At 46.8% G+C, this 18,663-nt stretch overlaps 1 protein-coding gene across 2 annotated transcripts in view; it reads left to right on the forward strand.

The window, feature by feature from the left end:
* Window positions 1-18,663, forward strand: part of CSMD2 (CUB and Sushi multiple domains 2) — a 285,979-nt gene that overhangs the window by 40,605 nt on the left and 226,711 nt on the right. For both annotated transcript variants that reach the window (XM_061360820.1, XM_061360821.1), the window contains one exon: window positions 10,171-10,387. In XM_061360820.1, coding sequence (XP_061216804.1) covers window positions 10,171-10,387 — 217 coding nt within the window. The remainder of the gene's footprint in view (window positions 1-10,170; window positions 10,388-18,663) is intronic.

Consider the following 18,663-nt stretch of genomic DNA (forward strand, 5'->3'; position numbering starts at 1 on the left):
TAAAATCTGAGATTCACGAAATTCCCATATGGGGAATTGCAGGCACAGCAGAAAACCCTGCCCGCCCTGTGCCATGCGCACAGGTGGTGGGAACGGAGTTGAGGAAGAACTACATCTGCGTTCATTTTACAGATGCAGAGGGAAAATAAGAGTAAACCTTTAAGAAGCCTTTGAATCATGCTGAACGTTTTCACTGGGTCTTGAACTTGAAGGTTTGCAGGGATGTTCAGATGCCTGAGAAGTGTATAGCTGCCCAGTGGGCTTTTATAAGAGGATGTGTTAGCAGCGAAACTCAGGTGCGTTTGTAAAGGCTCCAGGGCATTGGTCTGCAATTCTTTGGTTATAAAAAGGTGTTTGTAAACCTGGCCCACCTTAATTCCTGTTGAAAAGGGACTTGTGGTCCTTGGCTGAACTCATTTTGGTTTTGAGAAGTCTTGCACAAAGGAGTTGCTCAATCTCACTGATACCTTGCTATGAGGCCAGGGTCAAATCAGGGCCTCTCAGGCTCCATCTCGGAGCCTTAACCATGTGCTAACCAGCGTTGTTTTAAGCTTGGTATCAAATGAAGTGCGCAAGCTTGCATGGTGTTGCAAAGCCATTCTCTTGTTACTGAAGCATGGGGCAGCACTTCTCTGGCTCACTTTGAAACATGAAGCATAAGCACTTGAAAGGAGACTGATGGTGGGGTTAGATGAAAGGATACTGGGGTAATTGGAAAGCCATGAAGGGAAGTGCCAGGGAGAGGCAGTGAGGCTGTTCCTCGCACTGGAGATAGCTTGGGAAGGCCGTGCATTAATTGGTTAATGCTTGTGAATTGCTTTGAAGCTGGAAATAGCTATATAAGTGCTTGGTATTATTATTATGCTGACAATGGCTGTGTCGAGGAGCTGTGGTGCTCAGGGAGCAGTCAAAATTGATTAAGAGACAATTCTGAAAGGGAAAGTTTTGAAGGGAGAAAATTACATCCCTTGAGAAGAGGCCGATCTGGCTGAGCATTGGGATAACCGTTACTCCTCTGAGCTGAGGGAGTGATTTCCAGTAATGGATGGTCTGTACAAGGTTCCGGTTTAATCGGGAATGGATGCAGCTGTGAACTTCTGCAGGTAATTATTGTTCTTTAGGCTGTGGAGTGGCTGCTGCGAGGGGTGGGACTGTGCAACCACCAGCACAGCAGTGTTCAGGCTTGCTTGGGGTGTGGAGGTCACATCATGGTTAGTTTGATGCCTCATCTGTGGGTGATTGCAGGTTTTTGGTTACTGCTGTTTAAAAGCATCCCATAGTTGTGGTGCTGGAGGTGGCCAGTACTGTGTCATCTGGATCAAATACGTGATTCCAGGGAGAGCTTCTCCTGTCCTGTGCCGAGTGCTGGAGAGGAGAGGCCACATCCCATGTCCTGCAGGTATGTGGGAACTCCTGCAGCCTCTGACTTGGTTTCAATCACTGCTGTTGTGAAGAAGCCCTGAGCCTAAATTCAGGTCCAAACTGTGCAAGGCTCATGTCTAAGAGCAGCCACTCCTGCTTGCTTGTGGGGCTGTCACTTCTCTTTGCCCTTGTCTCCTGCTGCTCTTGGCCTCCCTCAGTGCCTGGTATTGAGCTAAAACCCCAAACAATTGGTGCCGCTGCATGCCAAAAGCATGACTGTTGTGAAGGGAAGGAAGGAATTGAATGGTGACTCTCAGTGAAGCCAGAGAGTGGCAAGCTAGTTTGTCTGCAGTATCGCCAAACTCTATTACCTAGTTGTTCAGCATTCAAAGCAATGTCTGTATGCATAAAGCCAAGGGGCTTTCCCCCTCCTCTCTCTGTTTCTGCCAAGGCTGCCCTGCATTAAGCCGCGGTTGAGCTGTTGCATGTGTGCCTGTGCCTAGCAACTGTCCCTAGCAACGCCAGCGAGTGGGACTGAGCCGCTGGCTGTCAGGAGCTGGTCAGAATGGTAATTCGTGATGAGCGATGCTACAGCCTCTTTTCAGGAGGCTTCCAAAGCCTTGTTCTTAATTTCTTGACCTTCAGGCTTTCTTGAATAGCTCCAGGCAGCTTTCTGCTGCTGCCTTGCAGAAATGAGGCAAGCTGGAGCTGCCTGGCAGCTAAACCTTTGGATGGTGTGATTGGAAAGCTTTTTTAATGGTCTTTCAGCCAAGGCATGATGATACCACCACTTGGAGTGGGGTAGACTACATACATGTGAACAGGTCCTGTGACACATCATCATGTTGAGTGCAGCTGAAGCTGCTGTGTGTAATGCTCTTCTGCATTAACAGAGGGGAAAGACTTCAAAATGGGTAACATCTACCCTAGGAAATGGATGCTGCTTCTGGGGCAACAACCTGAGAGTGAGCTTCATGCTGAACCCAAGGCACGAGCTGGAGCTTGCAGCACTAGGTGTTGGGCTCTGTAGCAGATGTGTGAATCCTGAACACATCTGGAGATACATATGTATATATACACACACATATACATATGTATACACACACTGCACGGATGAAAGAGCCTCTCCCTTACTGGCGGCTCTGAGTGCATTGTTAGTGCAGGACTCCTGCCTGCTCCCTCACAAAGTGGTGTGTTCCCTCTTGTCCCCCCTGAAGCAAGTCCCCAGGCTGCCTGTGCCCCTGGGAGATGGGGTGGTCGGTTCATGCAGAAGAATGCTGATGGCAGCGGCAGAGGAGTGAGGATCTTGGTGACCCTGCTTGTCTCCGGGATGGGTTTGCAGTCAGCAGGCGCGTTTGTTCTGTGTAGAGCAGCAAAGTGTGAGAGTGCTCCCTCCGGCACTCGGTGGCACCGTGCTCTGGAGGGGGTGGCTGTGTCAGCACTGCGGGGTGCCAGGATGGGGCTCTGGGTACCCCGGCCAGGCTTAGACTTGCCCCGTGGCAGGCTCAGCAGCTCAGTGGTAGCTCAGGGTATGTGTCTTGGTACTGACTGGTGGCTGATCCCATGGCGCTTGGGTTGCAGGAGCTTAGCATGAGTTACAGGAGAGCAGGCTCTTCAGTCTGGCTCCATGTATGCTCCAGATCCCCCTGGATTCCCTGGCTGTGTGAGGACTTGCAAGTGGAGCTCAGCAATGGCACAGCTCCTTTTCCATGTGCTTCTCTTCCAGATCTGAGGAAGTGAAAAGTAGGCTGGTTCCCAAAGGACTTGTGGGGGCTATCGCCACCCTCTTGCAGAGGAGGACCTGGTGGTGTGGGGCCCGTGTCTCTCCAAGTACCTAAACTAGGTTAGGGCACACAAAAGGCAGTATTTTTTAAGATCCCTGCTGCAAATAGGAAAATGTGTATTCATTAACACATCTTGATGAACACAGATTGTATTAATATTTATTCTGGTACAGCTTATAGTAAAAAGAATGTGTTACCTGGGGGTTTCTAGGTACTTACTAGAACAACTCCAGAGGAATTTTTTAGTATCTTCTATTCATAGTCCTTGAGCCCTCCTGCCTCCCTTTCTGACAGGAAAGCTGGCAGGAATCCATCTCCCTTCCCCTCGCTGTGTGTAAGTTTTTGCTCCTAAATACTTGTCCTGTTTTCTAGCTTGCTTTGATTCTGTTTGGATTGTAAGCTTTACAGATGGTAAAGTGGTATATAAATCTGCAGGAGTGATTGAGAATGATACAGGATGCACCTGGGGAAAGCCAGCATGACACCATGCTGTCTGTTTGATAACCCAACAGGATGCGTGTCCTGGTACTCGACTGCAGAACAGCTCCACAACAGGTAGTGTGGCTTTGATCTTTAAGAAGATTAGTAAGATTGACAGCAATCTTTTAATTAAAAAGAATAATAAATCTGATGGGGGTCTTGAAGACTCAAGTCCCTTCTGTTTCGAGGCTGTTCCGGGGTAGGACTGAAGCAGGCTGGCAGGAGACAGCCTGTGTCAGGTCAGCATGCCATGCTGTTGAGAGCAGAGGACTTCAGCCTCGAGGGAAGATGTGGCAGCTTGTTGTGACCAGTGTGCTCACTTAGGCAATTTCTAGCTTAGCCAAATGAGGCATTACACTCCAGCTGAAGCCTCTGGCCTCTCAGCATGTCAGGGGACTGCAGTGCAGCTGGAAGACAGGACATATGTGCAGTGTCATGTTCTTGTGCTTTCAGGTTTTGTCCTGCAATGGCTTTTGATGTTACCCGCAATTGGATGTTTCCTTTTCTCTGTACAGCGTGTCAGAATGCCTGTGACCTCGCAAGGCTCAGGCATGAAATACAATCCCAAAGGATCATAAAGAAGAGCTTCCTGCTTCAAAGGAGGGGGTTAGCTTGGTGTAGAGGGAGGCATTGGGATGGTGGGGGTGGCAGTTGGCATCCCAGCCATGTGTATGGGGCCGTGTTCAACTGGGGATTTAGGTTTAGCACTGCCCAGTTCTTGACTTCATGCTTCAGGGCAGATACAGAAGAGCTGGGAGAGACCCCAGCCTCACTGATGGTTCAGAACCATCATCAAACAAGGAAGCATTGGACAGGTTGGGTTCATTTATTCTAGACCAGTGCTTCCCACCATTGTTGCATCTGTTCACCTCAACATTTCCAGTGTTAGGTGCCTTTATTTCTCTATAGGTGCTTACTGCATGTCCAGAGAATTGAAAAGAACAGACAGGAGGCTGTTTGCCTTTCTTGCCTTGCACAGATGCCCAGAGGCATTGTGAGCTGTGGGTTGAAAATCGCCTGTCTCAGGAGGAGATGCATGGGGAGAGCTGACTGTTCTTTGAGTGCAGTGTAGGTAGGAGACAGTGCCATGGTCTGAAGTAATAACAGGGTGAATCTGGGCCAGATGTTAAGGGAATTGAGAGCCTTTGCTCAGTTTTTTTCCTGGTCTGAGATCCGCAAGTGTCATTTTGAAGCTATGCTGGAAAAGTGACATGGTCACAGAGCAGTGTGGCAAGGCACGAGGGTGGGGCAGTGACACTTGGAAGTTCTGGATGGTACCATAAATAGGAAGGATTGAGAAATTGCTGCTGTACTGAAAACCCTTTGCAGGGTTTGTCCCTGGGATTTTAGGCCAGATGGAACGTTTGTGTGTCATCTGCAGGATATGGATTTCAGTCTTCTTGGGGAAAGACTTTTATGTTCATCTATTTCATTGAATGGGCTGGAACAACACAAAATACAAACACTTGTGCCTAAGTAACAATAACTAAAGAAAATGACAATACCGAAAGCTACTGCATTAAAGAGAAGGCAGCCATGTATCACCAACAGATGATGCTGGTGAGAGCTGTACGTGATCTGATATGTTCCTTTTGAATTGTGCAGTGACCATACATCAATGCTTGCTAAATTAGATTTCTGCTAAGAAACAAAGTGCATCAACCGATGCTTTAGGAGGCACTTCAGAAGTAAATCCCTTTTTCCTCTCTCAGAAGTATTGCTCCCTCTAGATATTCATATGGTGTAAATCACTCTAGTTAAAATCCTTCCTTGATTTGCACTGCTGTGGGTCTGGCCTGGTAAGTCTAAGGAATTGGAAGTAGATGGAAGATAATGTTTTGTCCCTATTTTCTTTGCACTCGTAATGTCAGACAAAGCCTTTGTTATTTAGCTTCTGACAACCTGGTGAAGATTTGTAGTGACAGAATTTGAATGTAGTTTATCTGAATCTGTGGAGCTGCTGGAATTCAATGTGAAGGGATGCAACCCAGTTCCAGCCAGCGGCTTGATGGGTTCAGCAGCCAAGGGAGCTTGCTCCTGTCTGTAAGTGGTGATTACTTGGTGGAAGTAACAAAATCCTGTTGCTGTGAATGTGCTTGAATGATTGAGTCTCCTCTTGTGTGACCGTAACCTGGTTTGATCAATGTGCAGTGACCATCACGACTGCCAGCCTTGAGGCTGCAAAGATGTGAGAAGCAGTTAGTGTTCCCCACTCTGTAGCCATAGTGGGATGAATGGGTTCTGCTCCCTGGCTCAGTATTGGACATGGGCCACTCTCCAAAGCTGCAGTGATGGTCACAAGCACAGTTCCATGCTTGTGTGTCGAAACCATTTGGGACACACAGCATGACTAAACCTCCCACCAGCTCCTGTCTCCAGCCATGTAACTTGTACTGTGCAAAGGAGTCCTGGTGTTACAGCACAAGGATGTTCTTCCTGCCCTCCTCATGGCAAGAGGCTGATCCTTACCCAGGGTGATGCTTGAGGGCTTGCAGCATCCCTGCTTAAGCAAGCAGCAGCCAGAGCTCTGTTCAGCTGGTATTTGTTTTCATGCTTAAGTGTCCGGTCGTGTTAAGCTCCAAGGCACGTGGAGTAGTTGTGTATTATAACATGCCACAGGCAGCCCTTATTTCTGTTAGAAGTGCGGTTCTTCTGTGAGCATATTGCAAAGTAAATACTTCATCCCATTCCTTGTGTGCAGGAGCCAGCAGTGAAGGTGATCAGTCTGTTTGCGTTGCTCCAGCAGATACCCCACTAAACAAGTCTTGAGGGGAGACTGGTGAAGCTGACTTCTAAGCTCTGTCATTGAGGAAATGGTTGTTCCCTGGGTGAAGATGTCTTTCTGCAAAGCCCCACAACCACAAGTGTGGGTTTCCTTAGGTTCTCTCTTTTCTGTCTCCCTTAGACTGATCCCTCTGGGGAACGACTCTGTCCACTGAGCAGTGCCAAGTATGATAATGCCTTCGTCCTTGTCTGGAAACTTTTAAGTGCTACTGCAATAAAATTACACTGATGCATTCATTAAAAAGATATACTCTCATAATAAACCACTTTCCAGAATTGAAAATAGCAGGTTGCATTGGCAGAGGACACGTTAGAATGCGCTCGTCTCAGGCTGGTCATCTCCATCACAAACCAGGACACGTGCCCACAAACGCATATCCACTGATGAGTTTCACATTGGCATTACACCTGCAGAAGGTAGGAGTCCATGAATAATAGCATTAGAAGCTGGAATAACCACATAAATATTTACACTGCCTTATTCAGCCTTCTGGGGAATGACATCTGATCCCTCAGCTTTGTGTATTTACCTTTCTCATTCACTGTTGTAGCTTCTGAATAAAGAGTGGCAAACTGAGAGGGGAAGTGCAGCCGTTCCTCTGCTGCCAGGGCTGCTGGTTAAGCTGCAGAGCGGGCAGGGATGTGGTCCCAGGGTGCAGCTTGTCCTGCCATCGCTGCCGTTCCTTGTGGTCACCTGGCATGGCCCCAGCAGGGCTGGGATGAAGGGCAGGGCAGGCGCTCAGTCCATGTGGGACTCGCTGCATTCCCATTGCTTGAGTAATGTGTGAAGAGATGCCTCCTGTGTGACTGGGTTGGAGGGAGCTCACTGGGGGTTTTGGGCGAGTGTTGTCCTTATGTATGAATTCATCTGGGATTTCATAGCCAGGGCACTGGTGTTGTCCATTCATAGCTTGCTTCTTATGCTTCTGGGATGTAAACTAAAGGGATAAAGAGGACTGGTTTTGCAAGCCTTCAGAGGAGAAATGGGGTGTTTCCATGTCATCTACTTTACATTTTGGGTGGCATGGTTTAGTGTGAGGTGTCCGTGCCCATGAGCAGGGGGTTGGAACTGGATGAGCTTAAGGTCCTTTCCAACCCTAACTCTTCTAGGATTCTGTTCTATGATTCTATGAAGCTTTGTCAGTCAAGCCTGAGCTGAAGTAACTCGAACCTGACAGCTAATTGTAGGATGCATAAATTCTCTTGGGCGCCCTGGATCTCTCCCGTGCCTGCTGACTTCCCGGAGCCTTCCCATTTCCCAGCTTCTGAGAAACTTCAGTTTGTTTGCAGTGAGCATTTTTCTTTTAGCTGTGTCCAGAGCGCGCCTTGATCACAGTCATCAGCACGCAGATGTTGCAGGGGATGGATTTGCTGTGTTGTGAAGCAGTGTCCTGTGTTCTACTGGGTATTAGTTTTTCTCCAGCTAGGTGTGAATGATGTACATCTTGCCGGCCTTTCTTGTTCTCTGTTTTGCTCACTAATATTGCAAGGATGAGGTGGATTTCTATTGATCTTAAAGCTTTCTGCCATTCGCATGACCTTGGAAGTGTTTGGAACATTGATGTTTCTGACCTTGAATTTATTTTCTGAACTTCATGCAGGATCAGTAGCTTTTATGCCATCAGGAAATGGGGAGATACAGCCTCTTTAATTTCCCAATTTTCTTAAATTGTTCTGATGACATTTACTTATGATTAAAAAATGTGCAGTGGAGACAGATTCAATATCCCCACATTGCCTATTGAGTGCCTGTCTGGTTGAAGAAAAGAGGATTTGATTGAATTTTAGAGAACTGAAGCTTATGGGTCTTTGGCAGTCTCCAAGTTATTAAGCCAAACTAGGCCTAATTTTACCTCTCTGATAACAGTAATATTCCCAGTCCTGTGCAGCTTTCTGGCACGGAGCTAATACATCCCCTCAGTGAACTCCATAAATAAGTGGAGCTGAAGAGGAGGGAGGTAGATCTCACTCATGTATGTATTATGAGCTGACAGTGTACTGAGTGGGGCACATGCCAGGTGCTATGGCAATGCAAAGTGTGTTAGTCTGCCCTTGTTAAGACATCTGTGCCCAGCTCAGGTTTAATCCCTGGTGGATTATAGGGCTGGCCTAGCTCTCATTGATATGATAAACACGATACAGAGAGATTCCCTGGGTAGGAAATCTGATTGGCCATTTTAGATTCGTAAAGCTGTGAACTTTGTCTTGCAGAGAGAAGTTCCACTAAGCATTTTTGCATCAAAGTAGGTCAATGTGATTATGATTGGCTGTAATGAGCACTGTGCTGCTGTTCTCTACCTGGAGCTGGTGGGTACTGAGCAGTGCAAATGCCATCGCCGCCTTTGTGCAAAAGCAATGAGAAATCAAAGGAGTAACTTTTAATTCATTTCAACTTGAAGGCCTCGAGTATCTACATAAGCAGGGGTAAACAGTCCAGCACCAGTGTTAAAGGCAGAGCGCACGCAGGCAGTGGTGATCAGCAGCTCTGATGCTGGCCACAGGGTAAAGGGGAAATTCTGCTTTTGGCCTCACAGCAGTTTGCAAACTGTCTGGTGTGGAGGATTTATTCCATTAAAACCAGTGGGGATTTTTACACTGGTATGTTCAGAGTGGGGTTTTTGTGCCTCTGAAGACATCCAGGTAAAGCAGTGATGAAGGGAGAGGAAAGCACTAAGGAGAAGTTGTCATTTAGGCTGTTCCCAAAACCATATTTATGTATCTGCTTCCCCAGAGAGAAGAAAATCTCATATACCCAGAAACTGTACATCATGGCAGTTGATCTTTATCTTTGGGATGGAGTGTTGACAGGTACTACTTGGGGGAAGGAAAAGAGATTGGAGGGAGGTGGTAAGTGTTTAGCTGGTGAGTACAGGACTGGGCTTTTGTTCTCAGAAGATGCAGCTCTACAGCAGCTCCTTAGGAATACTGAGGGACAGGGAGTTGCTACGTGGTGAGCTTGGTGAGGAGTGGAAAGCTTCCAGAACTGGCTGAGAGAAAGCCAAGCAGAGATATGGTATGTTTTCTTCTTTTATTCCAAAGAACTACTCAAGACTGGTTTGTTTGTTCAGGCCTTTGACTGTGTCCTGCTCATTCTGGAGTCAGGACAACTTCCATTCCTGATCTTTTGCCATTCGGTTTTCATGCAGTCTTGTCCAGACGTACTGCTCATTTGGTGACTCAGTTCCTCATTATGTATTATGTCCATTACAGTTTTTGGTCTTTCAAGGTGAGGGGGATTGTCTGTCTCTTTGTCTGCATGGTTGGGACCTGATCTTCTGTCTCTTATTCAAGTGTGCTAAGGGTGAAAGAGAGAGTCTGCTTTGGCCTCGTCATTCTGCTGGTTTGTGGTCTCTGAGCCCCTCGTGCTTGAGGCACGCAGCATGGTCAGGCACCCTTGGTGCGTGTTAAATCCACAAATGCAGTGTATGATTGAGTGTGTTGGAGTCTGTGGTGTGCAGTGAAAGGGTGTCTGAGCAAGCATCTGTCTCCCAGTTACAGTCAGCAGCTGCTGTAATCCAGCTGTTAGTAGCCCATTATGTTTCCAGCTAGAGGGAGCAGCACGCATGAGATGGGTATCTGGGGTCCAAGTTCCTGCAGGGAGGACAAAGATGCATCTTTAGATTTTCCCTTTATCTCTTCTCTGGGACTCTGAGAAGGAATTCAGTGGAAAGAATCCTGTATGGTGTGTTTTGATGGTGAATGTTATTAAAATATGCATCCTACACCGTTTGACTTGTACTTTTGTCTTTTCTCTTGCCAGCCCAGAACTGCAGTCACGTTTTGCAGGGCCCAAATGGGACAATACAGAGTCCAGGCTTTCCATATGGATATCCAAATTATGCAAACTGCACGTGGACAATCACTGCTGAGGAGCAGAACAGGATACAGCTTGTTTTCCAGTCCTTTGCATTAGAGGAAGATTTTGATGTATTATCTATCTACGATGGACTGCCTCAGCAGGGGAATCTGAGAACAAGGTACATTGTTCATAACAGGGATGTTCTTTATAAACATGTCCCCATTTGTGCCACTGGGATTAAATCTGGGTTGGACATTCACGCTGCAATAAACTGGGAGCGCTTCTTCATGAGCGGTTCTTTTATAGTTGTTTTGATTTCTTATCTCTGATAAGGTTTGAAATGTTTCTGTAAGTGCCTGACAGTAATGATTTATCAAGAGTCATTCTAGACATCCAGAGAAGTTAATTAGAAAATGGAGCAAGAGGGAAGCAGAGCTAATGTGCAGAGGAGCTCCCCTCAATCCAGAAGAGATTCTTTGAGTGGGAGGATGGATAATGGGTTTCAGTTTATAGCTCTGCTAAATGCTTTGTGGGTACATTTGGGTAATTTCTTATCTTACACTTTATTCACCAGCTGGACAGGGGAGATGCTCTTACATCTGACTAAACTCCCCCACCTACCCATTCTGTGATGCTGTGTCAGCATTTGAAGCAGTTGGTGATCTCAGACCTCCAGATCTGAGGCATAAATGAAATCAGCTTGGTGACTTATGCTATGACTGCCATTGTCTGATGTAGTGTCTGATTGCAGCTGAAGTCTGACAGTAATATATTCAAAAAGTAATAGAAACAGCGGCAGCATCCAGAGTTAGAATCCCTAGGAAGAATGCTGTAGTCATGGACAGTCCTGGAAGTCAGTTTTACTTTAAATTGCTTCAGCTTAGGATGGATCCTTTCGACCTCAGTGTCTTGTCTAAACCCAACTGGAAAATCTGAGTTAAAGAAGCACTGTTGAAAATGAGCTCTTTATGTAGATGATTTCAGTTATGCAAATAAATCATACCTTCATCGTGCAACTGTGCTTGAGAATCATCTTAATTATGGGACCTCATCATTTAATCAGGAGGTAGCGTAGCGCTTTGCTTTGCGTATTATGTAAAGGATGCCTACATCTGATGGCAAATTCTGCTCAGGAAACCTTGTATGGTGAGTAGTCGATGCTGCTCTTGGGCTGAGAAGCCCCTTGCAAATTGCTGTGCTCATCAGCAGTGCCAGATGTTTCCTTTTGCCCTCTAGATGTCAGAGGGAGGTTCTGCTGAAGAAGCAAAACCCATGCACGTCATTATTTCAGAAGCAGGGTTATGGTGGAGTAAATGAGTAAGGCACTGTGTGCCAGTTGCATCCAGGTATTGCTCCAGCACTTGTGAGCTTGAGAAGACTACAGGTAGGTGTAATAGGGCATCTTCTGCCACTTGACCAGTACAATGTGAGATGGAGCCTGAATCCTGGCCTGAGAATTTGTGCACTGGGGAAAGGGGAGGAGATGAATAAGGTTTTCCCTTCTGCATCACCAGTGTGAACTTCACGTGCGACTTGGGTAGACAAATGTAAGTTATGTGATGAAGCCAGGAGCACAAAGCAGTGTGAGAACATTCCATCTCTGACGAGGAGGTGAGCTGTGCAGGGAATGGGGTGTATTCAGTGCAGTGGAGGAAGGTGAAATAATTGGAACAAGGAAAGGTATTGAGGAGGCTTTCTAGAGGTCTGAAAATGCTTACAGAGGGCTTACAAAAGTAAATGAGATGGACTCTTGGATGCTTGGATTCTTCCCCTGGATGTTTCTAGATTAGTGACTTCAAAACCTGGCACTCGCTCCACTGTGCTTTTTGGTGTCTCACTTCTTTGTTCAGCTAAGATTTTTTTTGTGTGCATCAGTCTCAGCTCATTAAACTCTGTAGCTGTTGCCCAACATTGGGGTTTTTTTTCTTTTTCCTTTTTTTTTATTCTTTCTCCCTTTTTTCCTCTTTCCCGTGGCTATCAGTTTTGCTTTTCTTCAGACTGCTTTTCCAATGTACTCAATTCATCATCGAAGTGCAGCACTGGAAGATGGATGACTGTTCATCATTCATCAAAGCTCATGCTACCAGGAGGCAGGCCAAAGTAAGCTGTAAGCAAGTGTAAAAGAAGGAAAAAACCTCAACCCCAAGCATACTCCTGTAGAGGAGGAGGTAACTGTTTAGTTCAGTATGTTCAGGGCTGGTAAAGGTTTAACAGAGAAACACTATCTCTGCTTCTCCCACTGTTGGGTATCACTGATGGATTTCAGTGGGTTCTGCCTGCTTGGCTGGGAGAAGCATGCTCTCTTGACATGTTCTTACGCTGATGGATGGAGGATGGTTTGTTGTCTCAATACCCTGCACTTCCATTTAAGCCATATATTCCTAAGAGCTTCCTTGGCCTGATCTGTCAGTGTCAGATCTATGTGTGTTTCAGGGAAGGGGTTGTGTTTCTGTGCTGGCAACCATCCCGTTGTCTTGCAATTTAATGTGGTGTGAAAGTTCTCTAACAGAATAAGAGCAGATTTAATCCAACAAGACATTTGCTAATAAACTGCTTTACTGTATATTAGGGAATTTGTGTTGTGCATTTGTGATGAGTATGTGAATATTAAATGCATTTCAGTGTCTTAATTTAGACATCCAGGGCTGTTGTCATTTTTCAGTGCCATGACTTTGCTTTGTTTGCTAAAATCAGAGCTTGCTTCTGAGTCGTTGCTCCCAAGTAATTCCCTTTTTCCCCATCACCACACACTGGCTTTCAACAGGACCATGGGCACGGGCTCTGCTTGAAAGCAGAGACCAGCGATGGCTGCAGGTTTCTCTCTCCCTTGCGTAGGAGTTGTGTTTTCACGAGGCCAGATGAGATTTGCAAGTTCCCTTCCATGCCTCCGTGTGCCTTTCCCTTGTCTTAAGCAGTGTTTGTGCTCGTTACCCCTGACCAACCTCTCCCAGCTGCTCACCCTTCAAGTTCCCAACTGTTCTGAACTGGGATCAGAGGGATGCAAGTGGAGACCTGAAACCTACGGTTGCTCCAGAGCGGCCTTCCTGCGAGTTCCCATTGTACCTTGCTGATTGTGGCATTGTCAAGAGGCTGCTCCAATCAGGTTGCTTTCCTGATTGGGTTCCCACTGTGCTGGGCTCAGGAGCTCAGCAGAGACCTGACTAAGATTTGAATATCTGGAGTTATTTCTGGCTCTGTGATTGCTGTGGGGCTCGGGAGACTCTTTGCACCCTTTTGTGTTAGGTTTTCTTCTGTGACTTGAGCAGACAGCAGTTAACAAGGCAGCTGTGTGACAGCTTCCAGCTTTTTGATCTGCTGATGACTTGCAGGACACTTTTAATGTGCGAATCTTAAATGAGTTGCTCGTGTCCTTATTGGAAGTTTCAGGCCTGCACTCAGGGAAAATACATTCAGGATCTACCTGGTAACTCGGTCATTTCACGTGCCCACTTCTGTTTTCCTGAAGGGACTGGGGCTGGTCTGTTCAGGGCAGTTTGCATCTCAACGGAAGTCACTAGGATGTGTGTATTTGCACAGCGGTGAGGAACGGTCCCATTCTGGTATCTGTGGAGTGTGTAGAGAAAATGGTTGCAAATCATTACTGCAATAGCTTCATCCTTAAAGCAAAGGAAGAAATCTGCGCTGCTGTTGGCTCCCTGGCACTGTGGGTAACTGATCTTCTGGCTCACATCTCCCATTGTGTGCAGTGTCTTGTGTGGTGGAAGTTGCCATTGGTTATTACAGATCCTCATCCTTCTTCCCTACCAAGTGGCTGGAGAGTTAAGAGGAGGATTGCCATCAACGTGCTGTGTATGCACCTAAAAGCCACAGGATCTCTTTGGCTGTATTTAATTGACTGAAAGATTAAGTATTTTGTTTGAACTTGAAATTGTGTGATACTGGTGATGAGTGAATTATCCCCTGGAATGCCCCGTTTGCAGATACAGCAGCAATACCTGTATCTCGCCTGTTTCTCTGTGATAACCTTTTAATTACTCCTTGAAAAATGGGGCTGGGTGACTTGTACTTAATTACCAACAAGAGAGCAAAGCTTTTGATCTTAAAAGCAACAGAAGGGAGGAGGAGAGGAAGAGACAAAGGGAACAGGGAAGAAGAATTGTCCCCATGCACCATATGCTCTTGCTTGCAGAGGCACAAACCTGGTTCACAATAACATTCCAGGGTTCTGGCTTTGCAGGTCCTGGGCATGCTGGGGTTCAATACCATTACAGAAGTTCCTGGAGAAACGGCATTTGCCATCTGGTAATGCACAGAACACAATACAACTTGTGTGGAGGCACCCTTGGACCTGTGACATATTCCTTTGTAGCTGCCTCATGTCTCCAAGGTGACTACAGCGCTTTTTGCTAAGGATAAAGATAAATAAAATGGAGGGGCAGCTAAATCCTTTTGTCATCTGCAGTGACCTCAGGATCCTACATCCCTTTTGTCACTTCATGTTAACTCCATGGGGGGGGGAACCCCACAAGAAAAAAGAACCAAAACACTTAAATTTATGTTCTCTGCTTTGTAGAATAAACCACACTTTTTTTTCTTCTCCTGAGCAGGGCTGTTTGAGCTGCTGCAGTGGCATCAGAGCCTTTCAACAGGTCCTTCTGTTCTGTTCTGGGGGAATGCTGAGTATTTAAACTTCATCTGGGAGATGATTGATGGAATTAGATCTGCTGGTCCAGGAAAGCTAATGGAGTTAATGCAGCTGCATCTGTGGCTGTTCAGATTTGAGAGGCTGCGTTCAGCTCTTCTGTCTTTATTAGGAGAGCGTGCATCAGGATGAGTGATAAAAGCTGCTGAGGAGATGGGGTGGGAGCTGCTCCCCTGCACCATGCAGAGTGCAGCAGGCTTGGAGGAGGCCTGATCCTGGGGACCTTCAGCCCTGGTTTAAGGGTTAAAGCATCTGCTCTCATGACATTACCCCGTAGGAGCATAACTTGTCTGCGCTGAGTGCAGGGGAGTGTCTGTTGCTGGGCATTAAGGTGCTGCTGTTACTCAAATCACTTTGTTTTTCCAGCTGCATTTTTCCCCTCTAAACTGCTGACTAACCGCCTTCATAGGTAAAATGTACTGGCAAACCTTGGCAGTGCCTCTGGCTTCATATTAAGGTATGCTAAGGGGATTAAATGCAGAAAGATTGTTCTGTAATTGGGCACCATCTAAGAGATTTTAATTAAGCCTCTGCTCTGGCACCGTCTGCTGTGAGCATGGAATGCCATTAGTCAGTGAGATAGATACCTTTTCAATGGGTGGGTTGAAATAATACGTAGAAATCATGGGGAGGATCCTGGTGTCCTCAATTTTCCATGCCCAAGCTGATGCAGCTCATGAAGCCTCCTGTTCCTTTGAGCTATGGAAGGCAGGAAGGGGAGGGTGCCCATGATGCACCCTGCTGTAAGACATTGCTGGGTAATGATGGAGACAATAGCTGCTGGCACTCCACTAATAACTGTAGTGTATAAAAGTTTATCATGCTTTTGTGCATGGATGTATGTGGTGTTTAAACTGATTGTCACAGACATCTTGAGTGGGCTCTCAGACAGAGCTGCGTTATCCTCCTAGCAGGAGTGGCACTTTATAAAAGCACTGGGTGAGCTTTTGGGTCAGAGAAAGTGAGATTAGATTTATTTTGGGTTTTTTTTTTATTAGCAGTGGAGAGAGAGAAATTGAACTAACCCATAGCCCTTGCATGGGGCTTCTCGTGTTTTAGATTGCAGTGCTCTGAGAAGGAGCAGGTCTGCTATTGTTATAGAAGGGAGAAAGCAGCCCAGGGAAGTTCAGTGACTTGCCTCAGCACAGGGAGTTATTAGGTGATAGCTATTATTGCTGTGTTGCTGCAGAGCTGAGCTGTGAGAGGGTGGATGTGGTCTGATCCTGCTTGCATATGAACCTGTGCCAAGTGTCTCCTTGGCTTCAGTGGTACAGAGTTCGGTCTTTGAGAAGAATTTCCCTTTTAGTCAATAGCTGTCGGCATCTTCAGCATCAAGGTGGCCGCTTTGGGCTCTGGTAACTAGCACCAGTCTGCCATGAAGGGGCTGCTGTGAACAGCGGAGCGGTGGATGTGCAGAGGTGGGGACAGAAGCATCCCCACCGGGGCACTGGGGTGTGCGGGTGGTCCCTCACCCAGCAGGAGTCAGGCACAGGTCTGGGTCCTGTTCTGAGCCCCGCAGCTCCTCTGCCCAGTGGCGCAGGGCCTGTTGCTGACCTCGGGTTTCCCAGCCTGTGGAAGGGCATCGGGGGTGATTTCTGCAAGTCAGACCTGTAAAATGCTGCAAATGCCCCGGTTGGAGGGGCTGTGCCCTGGGGTGGGGGTAGAGCCCCAGCGCAGAGCAGGGAGGGCTCCCAGTGTGCCTGCTGATCCATCCTCCTGAGGCTGTGCGCTCGCGGTGCCCTTCGCATGCAGTGAAGCTTTAGATCAAGAAGTTTCTGTATCTCCAAGGTCTGACCTTGAGAGCTTCCCAGGCAAAGCTCCTCTTCAGACTGTGTCTTCCTCTCATCAGAATTAATGGAAGCCCACGGGAGATAATAGGATCTTACTAGATGGTTGCAGATACAATGGGATTGTGGAGTGCTATTGCTTGCAGGCTCAAATAGGAATGTGAGAGGTGTTTGGTGCCCGTTGACTCTATAGTTGGGCAGCAGAGGGTGGCCTGGCTCCTCTTGGCCTGCTGGGAATTGGATTTGGGTGTTCTGTAAGAGCACCTGCTGGTATCTGGTCCTTCCTCATCAAGGATGTAACTGTGGCTGTTTGGAGCACACAGAGACTTCTGCTGGCCCAGAATGCAGTAATTGTCCTCACATCTTTAGCATGTTGTATAATATTGAGTTTTGCAGCCGATTAGAGCTGCTACAGTGGAATAAAGGGTTTAGGAAGGAGATCAGTATTTCCCTTTGAACTGTTCAGTAGCTTATGTTGTCACTGAGCCGTGTGTAAACTGAAGTGCAAAATGCTGTAGTTGTAGCGTTTTTCTGTAATATATTTTTAGCTATTGAAATCAGGCCCTTTAGCTATCCAGGGATGGCGAGGCATCCTCTCACTGAAGCTGCTCCCAACTTATGTGTGCGTGGAAAAGGAGGAGTGTGGAAACAGAAGGGAGTGCCAAATGCCAGGGCAGGCAGAAGCTCTGCTGTGCTGGGTTCGAAGCCAGGGCTTTCTGCACTCCTGGGCTCTCCTGCAAGCATCAGCAGTGAGCAGCATTTTTATCCTGCTTCTGCTCAGTATTCAGCACAAGGTGCAGGTGAATAGAGAATTAGATATAACATGAATCAATATTACAGTCTCCTTGGATAAATCTTCATGGGCAGGAACAATGGGACTTGTTTCACTTTTCTCATCATACAACACATCTAAAAATGAAATTCCTTATTAACCTCCTTTTTTTTGGCTGTGGAAGACAACTTGCACGGTTTAGTTGTTCCACTTGGATGCTTTTTTGGAACTCTCAGCTTTATAGGAGGTAAATTTCTGCTGTTTCCTTCTTTCTTGTTGCCATTAAATTTCATTATATATTATTACAGATGAAGACCTTAAGGAGTGAGTGCAGGCAGACCTGTGTTGTGGGGGAAGCGAGAGTGCAGTTCACCTGCAGGTCCCCAGAATGGATTTCTGCTGTTGTCCAGGGCTGTGTTGGCAGAGCAGTGCTTGCCTAATGCTCTGGCTTTTAATGCTCACTTGCGTGTACTGAAGAGTGTCTTAAGACTGATGACTAAAGTCTGGTTCAAACCCTGATTTTGTATGCACAAAGAGTAAAAGGGATGCACAGACTTGGCAGAGGAGACCTGGATTCACTCTCCACACCAGCTTTGGCTCTTTCCTGCTGTATAGCTTTAGCTAGAGAAAGCACCTCCTGGTACTGGAGGGCTGGTGTGAATCTTGGCGTTCACCACACCTCTGCTATGGTGTTGCCTTTCTGTGCACCACTTGCAGTGCATTTAGCAATAAGCCCTGTGGGATTTCCAGGGCCTCCTGTGAACTCTTCCCATTTATTGGATTTCACGCTCCTCATGGCTTTTTGGTTCTTTTTCTTCCTTGGAGAAAGCCAGAAATAACCTAAAGCTGCCAAGGTTTGCACTGACTCTGCTGAGCCGCACTTGGGCTCCATCCAAACTTGCCTTCGTTTGCTCAGAATATCCGCTTGGATTTGCTGAGAGGTTACTAAAATTTGGGGAACTTTTCTGTGAATCTGTCTTCCTTTTTCTGTTTCTAACAGCAAGACTGAGAATACAGCTGCTGAATTGTGTCAAATACCTGCTCGCATCTCCCTGCTGCCTGCAAGAGTGCAGGAAAAATGAGCATGGAAGAGACATGATACAAATACTAAAATAAATCCAAGTCTTCCTACTCCATTGCATTGTGTGGAAAATGAAATTTATTGAGATTTGATGCTTAGTACCTGTTCCCAGCGTGAGGCGTGAAGGCCTCGTACATTTGAGATGGCTGTG

Source organism: Neopsephotus bourkii, unplaced genomic scaffold (genome assembly GCF_033783945.1).
Source record: "Neopsephotus bourkii isolate Nb327-2 ecotype Australia unplaced genomic scaffold, CSIRO-AGI_Nbou_v1 NB_1036, whole genome shotgun sequence".
Taxonomy (NCBI): domain Eukaryota; kingdom Metazoa; phylum Chordata; class Aves; order Psittaciformes; family Psittacidae; genus Neopsephotus; species Neopsephotus bourkii.